The following is a 9,235-nucleotide window of genomic DNA, read 5'->3' as shown; positions in this document are numbered from 1 at the left end:
ACAAAAATGGGGAAAAGCCAGAATGATGACATTGACGATGATTAGACAAAATAATCAAACAATGTGTTCTGAGGTCATATTTATTGGAATTTCTAAGAGTTTTATCCACCAACGTGTTCTTGAACACTACCGGTATGCTCAATTTTGAATGTGTGTGTGGATCTACGTAAGGTATAATTGGTTTGAAACAAATTTAAGGGGGGGGGGGGATAAGGGGAGTTTTTGAGACAAGCTAGAAGTGGGAGAAAACCATACATCTCTCGTCCAAATAACAGAAAAATGCTTTGTCTATTCTAAAGGAAATGTAATAAGAAATCTTTGTGGAAGTAGGACCTACTGTGAGCTTAAACAGGTATCAGTCAAATATAAGATATTACTTTTGTATTTTATAGTCTTACAAATATAACTTTACACTATTTTTAGTGCGATTAATTTATTCGATTTGTTTTTTGGAGAGAAAAAGAATCAAATAACTATTCAAAATCAACAACAACAACAAAATTGATCCCCCGCCCAAACAGAAAACACCTGTCACTGTGGAATAGGCAACTCTCTTCGCAAGCAGTGTGTTTAAGCGAGTGTGAGTGTGCGCGTATGTGTGGGTGTTCGGGGCGTATGTGTGCTTATGTTGATGTGTGTTTTACTTCATGCGTATACATTCTTTTGATATGGGTTGATTTATCTAACTTTAAATATAACTTTATATTGCATTATCATCATCAGCATCTGAAGATATCATGATGAATTCAAAAAGCATTTTTGAGCGCGCGAAAGTTTTTTTTTTATTTTTATTTTTTAAATAGCCATATATTGAAAGGTTGCATTGACAACAAATGTATAATCCAATGATTAAAGTGATTTCACAGAGGAGGAATTTTATGACGTCGAAGCCGAACAGCTCAAGAGAAAGGAACGTCTTGAAGAAGCATGCAACCGTCTTGGGATGAGCCGGACCCTTCCGCCCGTTTCTTGGGAGAACACCGTGCATTTCATTGCGAGTAACAGGTTCAAGCTCATCTCTAGTCTGTTTCGTACCCAAGATCTCCTGCATGACCTGGAAAGATGTCATGGCGAAGCTCTATCAAGCAGACCCAGATTCTTTGCAAAAAGCACCCAAAATAGCCAGTAGAAAGTGGAGGTTTCTGAAGTTGAATGATATCCAAAATGCCGAAAAGTTCAAGCAGCGATGGAAAACGTACGCCAAAGTCATGTTTACTTGGGAACCCCTAGAGAGGGCGCTTTTAGCATATCTCGATAAATGTGTGTATGGAAAGGAGCACTGGGACCGACAGTTCGGAGGTGCTATTGTAAAACGATGTCGGGATCAGCAACTATCCAAGGTCAACTTCCCACTCCAAGAGAAAATACGATTTGACGAATTTATCCGATTCATTACGGATAACGGTCCGAATGCTCAAATTTCACAACAGACAGATCACTGGTTGCCGGTTTAATAGCCGGATAACGTCACCTTGTCAATTTAAGTATGACTATGATGCACCTTACGTCATAAAACAATTCAAGCTATCTCGATACGTGACCTTTCCGGAAGTTCATAGTTCAAGGTCATATGAAAGGCTAATCAATGCATACAATGATGTACCACGTGACCTGATATATCGTCTTATTGATTATTATAAAACAGATTATGAATTATTTGGCTACTCTGCCAATACGACGCTGGATATTATATTTAATGAACTGAAACTGAGGGGAGGGAAGGTAGTGCCGCCAGTGTTACGGTTTTTAAGTATCATTTACTGTAAATTTTATAGGCGCAATTTGCTCGAAAGCTTTTTAAGTATCAGCTTTCCCCCCAATTAGGCCTACAAAGTGAAGTTTAAAGTGTGTAGGCCTACAATATTGGATGTGATAATCGCCTTGTTCATCGTTATTTCATATGATAATGGATACGACCGTCAACAAATAATAGTTGACAACTCTATCCAAAATAATACATTAAAGACAAAATTGTCAATATCTAAAATGCAAAGCATTATAGTCTTTTTTTTAAACTGCCAAACAGAAATTCTTTATCAGAAGGAATATACCTCACGTTGGATCGTTACCTCTTTTTTAATTAAACAAATCACAGCAACAACAATGTGTGTGCGTGCATGTGTGTGCGTTGTGAGCATGTGTGTGTGTGTGTGTTGTGTGATTGCGTGCGTGTGGGGTGTGTGTGTGTGTGTGTGCGCGTATGTGTGTGTGTGTTCGAGGCGTATGTGTGCTTATGTTGATGTGTGTTTTACTTCATGGTATACATTCTTTTGATATGGGTTGATTTATCTAACTTTAAATATAACTATATATTGCACTATCATTAGCATATGAAGATAATGATGAATTCAAAAAGCATTTGTGAGCGCGCGAAAGTTTTTTTTTTCAATATATTTTTTTTAAATAGCCATATATTGAAAGGTGCATTCACAAAAAATGCATAATCCAATGATTGAAGTGATTTTATATTCTTCAGCTTTCATTAGGATTCATAATTTGACATCCACTTTTGGTTTGATTTAAAATTTTCATTCTCATCATTTTCCATTTTCATCGACATTGTTTGCAGCGTGGAATTGAAACCTAATAAAAATTGTGTGGGAACATCTACGTAATTTGTTAGCTTTTTAAAGCAAGATGGTTATTACTGACCTTGAAATCATGTACTCATTAAAAAAAAGGTAATTTATCTTATTATTTTCTTTCTTGGGAGGGAATTTATCCCACTCCCTCTTTTCCACCCTTTAAATACGCTAGTATTGGTCTGAGCATTTTTGAGGCTTGAGGGAAAAACATAACGGTGTGGACAACCCTGGGTATCTGGAATAATTGTCTCTTTCTATGGCGCATGCGCAAAATCTTCACAGCCCAATGGATATGGGGTTATGGAGAGGAAAAGCCGACAGGAAAAACAAAATGTGTCAAAGGAACGTGCGGGTACATGAATGAAAACGGCAGGCTGTCGATCAGACAGTAATAGTTGATTAATACAATCTGAGTCATTCACGCGCATGCCTCTTACAGCCGTCGTGTCATATTCCGAGCTTTCTCGCTTTCTAACACGGGACATTGTGTCTGATGTGTTTCTTACTCAGATTATGTTTTGCTACTGCTATACCCCATACGGTATATCCGGACTCTTATTCGAGAATTAACTCTTCGTTACTCTTCGGTACCCTCTCTTGGATAGGCTATGAATCCTCGGATTAGGTTCACGGGTGCTATTTCCTATTACCAGAGGCAAAACCATGCGAGCATTAACTACGTTGGACGCCCCCTCTCTCTGATCCACTTCGGTTAATCAAAGCAACTATTTTTTTAATTTTATTTTCAAATGGAATAATCAAGATGTTTAGCAGGCGGCAAAAACTCAAGTATTTGGTCTTCTTTTTAATAGTTATTGGATTGTGTAACTTCTTAACTCTTCAAATAACACGTGAGACAGATAAACAAGGAAAACTCAATGACATTGGAGAAACGGACATTGTAGAAACGAGAAGAAGTTTGGAAGACACGAAGCACGCCACAGCTGTACGTTCTCTTTTAAATGGATCACACCGAAGCACACCAGAGCAACAGAGTGGACACGTCAAACATGAAGTTAAACATTCCAATGTGACCAAATCGGTGGCGCCCGATGTGAAATTCACTTATATCGGTGAAGTTTCTTGCAAGGAGAAGGCAAGAGTAATCGCATTGGTAGCCACGCTGCCTCAAAGCACGGAACTTCGACAAGCAATACGAGAAACGTGGGGAAAGGTGAGCCAGATCGAAGACACGGCCCTGCAAGTGATTTTTGTTACTGGAAAACAACCCCTCAAAGATAAGGAAGCGAGCGGAAACGAACAACTGTTGAATGAAATTAAAACTCAAGGTGACATTCTGCAAGGTGATTTTGTCTATGACATACAACATAAAACGACCTTACCACTGCTCTATGGAGTTTCTTGGCTTTTGGAACATTGCAAAGCTTTCCAGTATGTCATAGTGGTAAACGAGGAAACAGTCGTTATGGCAGATAGGCTTCTTGACCGCCTTGATTACTGCGAAAAGAATGGTATATCGGACTCCAGGACATGGATGGGTAAGATAGTTCCAAAATCCAAGGTGCAGAGGCTAGAGAATGGATTGTTCTATGTGTCATTGGAGCAATACAGTGAGGAGTACTTCCCTCCTTTCTGCACAGATGAGAATGGTTACATCATCACTAAGACGGTTGCAGAGGAGTTCTTGGACAGTGCAATGAAACATTCTTCGTTTATGCCAATTGCCGATGTGTTCCTTTCGATTGTATCTAAAGAGAGAAACTGGACGTTGGTGGAAGATGATATGTTTACGCGGAATATTTTAGGAGAACAAGATATATGTGCCACGAAATCTTCAGTAACAATGCACGTTCCAAAGAAGCCTAATGAATTGATAAAAGCCTGGAAGGACATTGGCAATAAAACCCTCTTAAAAGAATGCATAGATCCTGATCTTGACCTTGTGTTGCCATCCAACGTGGACAACCGTCCATATCTAGAGAAGGTCCTGGCATACAAGTTCAGCAATCCACATGTATGTTATGACAAGGGTGGTAAGCCGTTGGATATCTTCATGATCGTTCTGATCAGTACGCCACCGAGTCATGGTGAAATGCGAAAAGCCATCAGGGAAACTTGGTGTAAGAAGCAGAAGGTGTTAGGAGAGACCATCCGATGTGTCTTCGTTATGGGCGAGATGTCTTCAGAAACGGAGGAACTTCGAAATCAATTGCGTCAGGAAGACATCCAGTATGGTGATCTCATTCGAGCCAGTTTCCACGAATCATTTCAGAACCTGACACTCAAAGTAGTCTTGGGGTTAAAGTGGATATCAGAAAATTGTCGGCACGCAAAGTACTTTTACAAAGGTGACGAAGACATGTTCGTTAACTTCGACAACATCATCTCCTACATAAAAAGCCTACGAAGTCAGGGGAAAGCTCTGACAAAGTTTTTCGTTGGGTCGCGGCTCTATGGCAGCATACGATATTCCCCAAATATACCTGAACACAACAGCCTCAAACGGTACCACGTTCCAGATCACATGTATTTTGGGCATTTCTATCCTCCCTACTGCAGCGGAGGTGGCTACGTCTTGTCAGCCGAAACCGTACCTAATCTGTACCAGGAGGCACTGCGAACATCCTTGATCAACGTTGATGATGCCTTCCAGGGTATTCTTACCAAAAAGTTAGGTTATGGTCCCATCGGAAACAGTGGCTTCAAGAGCTGGGGAGGGAAAACTGACACCTGTTCACTCACTGATAAAACTACTATGACTGTTCATGGAATCGGAAAAGAGGCTAAGAACTTGTACAAGGTCTGGGATGTGTACCATGCTAAAGCTAACTGCACCGGCTTTAGTATTTGAATGTCGACAAATGTACGCTTTTAAAAAGTTATGTGGTCGTAGATCTTTAACTTACAATCTTTAAAAAAAAAACATTTATCTGATTTATGATTTAGAAAGATATTCAATATCTAGTCTCATTAACATCATTACTGTGGTAACAAACATGATAAGTTTACAAATACTTGTAATACAAATCTGCCATCAAATAAGAAACAGAGGCATAATTTTGAATACTCAAGTGAGACATTAGAAACTAGGAAGGGAAGCAGTTTTCATAGTGTAAGTAACATTGTTGTATATCATGTATATGTTCAGGTTTTATGTAAATTTTGAAGCAATATCATCTGAAATAGTGCATACAAAAGATGGTGGAAGGTGTGTACCTAGTGAATCAAGCAGTACTATTGATACGCATATTATGGAATGTAAAATGGTTAAAAGTATACAAATTCAATTATTTTTTTCATGATTGCAATATTTGTATTCATGAAAGAATCGCAATGGATATACGAAGTTGAAGTTGACAACATAGCCTCTACAACTAAAAGGAAAATGTATAATCACTATTTCCTTTTACTATAATAGAGGCCATGTTTATCCTCAAATCATGTTTATGTCAAATCAATTGTATTGTATCAAAATGCTGCAATAATAACGATGATGTATTTCTGGACCTGTATTAATTGTTGTGTATCATGATGATATCAAGAAATGGACTGGTCTTAACTACGGAAAGGTTAGAACAAAGGTACATGACAGAATGCGATGGACAGCACTAGATGATGATGATGATGATCTCTCACAGGAGTTTCGAAGGTTTCTTCTTTTCGTCACTTCTTCCTTTTTGTCGTCGTTTGTTCTTTCTGTGGGTGTATTCGTTTGTCCATAGTCTTTTCAACTCATTCATCCTCTTTACGTGTATAATTTGTATGTAAAATGTATTGGCATGTTTTTGCACTTTTGAAAGCTGTTGTTTACGGCACTCTCGCCATTAAAATTAGCTTTTAGAAAAGTTGCCACGAGTCAATTTTTGTATATACTATAGACGTGTATATTGAAACATGCGAAAATTAGGGAAATAAATGTTTACTTAAATAATATGTAAGATGTAAAGCTTTACGTGAAATGTAATCACATGGAAATGATTCCATGATGTTTAGTTCTTAAGTCGCACCGCAAAATCTACTCCAAACCAACTCGAACCAGACCGATTCCTTGCCATTCAGGATATTGTTACTATTTGTTTGGTGTATTGACTATATGGAGTCGGTCTTGTCAGTGTGTGGAGCAATCTAGTTTGTGGTGGCGTGCGCTCAAAATTTCCCAAGGGTTGTCGTCCCTTGCCCAAATTTTGCCTGTTTCATTTTTTCTTCTTCTTCCCCAGTTTAATGTAGAGGTGTTTTGGTCCAGTGGATAAGACACCGGACTGTGAACCACAAGGCACGGTGTTCGAATACTTCTGTCGCGGAACTAATGTCCTTGGCAAGACATTAATCTACATATGTCATACTCCATTAAGGTTAGGTAACTGGGTACCCGGCAGGAATCCATTCCTTAAAATGCTCGAGCGCTGTATTGACAGCCGTGCCAAAGCTGAGTTATGACAAGCCGTTTTAACATTTATTCTTATTATCAAGAAATGATTTCTGTTGTAAAGTAATGGTAATTCGTGATATCAAAAATCGCTTTTTTTAATTTTTTATATCGAGAAATAATTTCTTGATATCAAGAAATAGGAATAATGTTATAACGGCTTGCCATAAATACGCAGCAATACGCAAGCCAAATACGCAAAGGTGTGACTGAGGCATTAAAGGGGAAGTCCACCCTGATATTAAGTGCGTTTTAATATCATGATAAATCAATCACACACGAAATGGCAACTCTGTGACGTATCTTGCGAGCTCCTCTCCAATTCGCTCTGTGCAGACAATTTCATAAATTGTCATTGTTATTGATGACGGGATAGATGTGTTTCATTCAAGGGTTCTATAAAACATGAATGTATGATTATAAATGGTCTTTAAGGAAAATATTTATTTTTTTCTTCAGTACTGGGCAAATGAGAGGGAAGCTTGCAATCGGTAAAACATATTTTATAATCACACATTCGACACTTTACAAACAGATCAGGATCTCGAATATATTTGGTCTAGAGTCTAGACAGATTCGTGTTTTTCACAAGCGATAGACATTATTAAACTATTGGTTCCGGGAGTGTCGTGTGTCAAACAATTTGTCTATGCTTTTTCTTTCTTAATTTTTTGTTGTTGTTACTGTTCATGGCAAACACATGCGAATTCATTGGGACAGTAGAGTAGAATAATATGATTATTATTAGAGACGTCGCATAAAATGTATTTTATCAAGCGCTGTGCACGTAAACCAAGTCTCTTTTGTCATGATCGTGTTGTGGGGGGTATTAGCGCTCTTTGGTCTAGATTTAAATCAGATATGAATGAAACGCATTCTAACAAAAACAGCCTCCACAATAATATTGGAGATATTCAGTAGACCATGAGGCCTACTATTGTTGTGTGTATAGATCAAAGTACCGGGAGTACTGTGGGTGCTGTAAGCAAATTGTGCTGGCACCGTGATCGTGAGTTTTGGTTTGCTTATCTATTTCAGATAAGAAATTTTCTGGCACATTCAACCTAAACTTAGTATAATGTTCATTATTTTTATAAACAAAGTTAAGACATGATTTTAATAATAAGTTCAAAAACATTCAAAGATGGGTGTATATGCTGTTGTGTTTCACTCTTGTTGTGTGTTTTTTAATGGTAGATTACAGTACTTGCATTGTGTTATTATTTTTAAATATAGCATTACACTTTCGTTTGTGTGTTGTTGTTATGTTTTTGTTAGGGGGTGCGGGGCATTAATGTACAACAGTGTTTACCCACTTAAAAGACAATCATGGGTAGATAATATAAATAAAGGACAAGATAAGGAATATCTACGAAGGCAGCAAATATAAAATAAAAGCATTGAAAATCTTTAGATGTCTTTTATATCAGAAATATAATGAATAGAACAGGGTAAAACATATACACTGTCGATGCTTATTGTGCAAACTGAATTGATTTTTATATTACTTGAATTATTCATCCTAGTAATCTTTGGCATTGTTCTATCCTTAGTCTTGTTTATTTTAAATGTGCATTATATCTGTCTAGTTAACCTAAATAAATGATTAGAGTCTTGAGCGTGAGCGTTTTCGTCTTGTTCTCGATAAGTTCTACTATTCGGTATTCACCCAATTCGCATGTCCTCAAAATTAATTTTATTTCATTAAGTTCCAGTACTTTTGATGTTAGTTATTTTATGAAGATATAAGAATTAAACTCCTTCAAATAGAAGAATATTCATGCATCACAGTCATGACCCTTGCTGTTGTTTCTATTTTTGTGCTGATCTAGTCGGTTTTGTGTTAGTCAAAGGCCCGAATTTACAAAGGAGGTTTGTCGACAAACCTTGGTTTTCGTACGTCATAATTATGACGCGTTTTACGCATTTTTTACAAACCTGGAGGGTGTTTCACAAAGATCCTAAGTTGAACTTATCTCTAAGTTGGACTTAAAAATTATGAAAAGCCGTTAGCATCTATGAAATTATTTTGTAAAAGCTTTTTTAAGAGGCATAAAATGTTGATTCAAATCATTCATAATTTTCTATTATCAAGGAGAATTCATGTTCTTGATGTGGAATTTATAAGAAGTCTAAAATACTTGAATTTTCGCTTTGAACATATTTTATTTTAAGGCTACAAATGGCTCTCCATAATATTTAAGTCCAACTTAGAGTTAAGTTTGATTTAGGATCTTTGTGAAACACCCCCTGGTTTGTAAAG

General features: G+C 37.3%; 1 protein-coding gene across 1 annotated transcript; it reads left to right on the top strand.

The window, feature by feature from the left end:
- Window positions 1–2,785: 2,785 nt before the first annotated feature.
- Window positions 2,786–8,762, top strand: LOC100892581. Its single transcript, XM_003723843.3, has one exon. The coding sequence runs from the start codon at window positions 3,349–3,351 to the stop codon at window positions 5,395–5,397; it is 2,049 nt and encodes a 682-aa protein (XP_003723891.2). The 5' UTR covers window positions 2,786–3,348; the 3' UTR covers window positions 5,398–8,762.
- The last annotated feature ends 473 nt before the right edge of the window (window positions 8,763–9,235 follow it).

The sequence above is a fragment of the Strongylocentrotus purpuratus genome, unplaced genomic scaffold (genome assembly GCF_000002235.5).
Source record: "Strongylocentrotus purpuratus isolate Spur 01 unplaced genomic scaffold, Spur_5.0 spur5_scaffold_21, whole genome shotgun sequence".
Taxonomy (NCBI): domain Eukaryota; kingdom Metazoa; phylum Echinodermata; class Echinoidea; order Camarodonta; family Strongylocentrotidae; genus Strongylocentrotus; species Strongylocentrotus purpuratus.
This window is presented reverse-complemented; position numbering and strand designations above follow the sequence as displayed.

Bases quoted from the DNA above. Each gene is read 5' to 3' on its own strand.
- LOC100892581 (XM_003723843.3), top strand. From the start codon at position 3,349: ATGTTTAGCAGGCGGCAAAAACTCAAGTATTTGGTCTTCTTTTTAATA.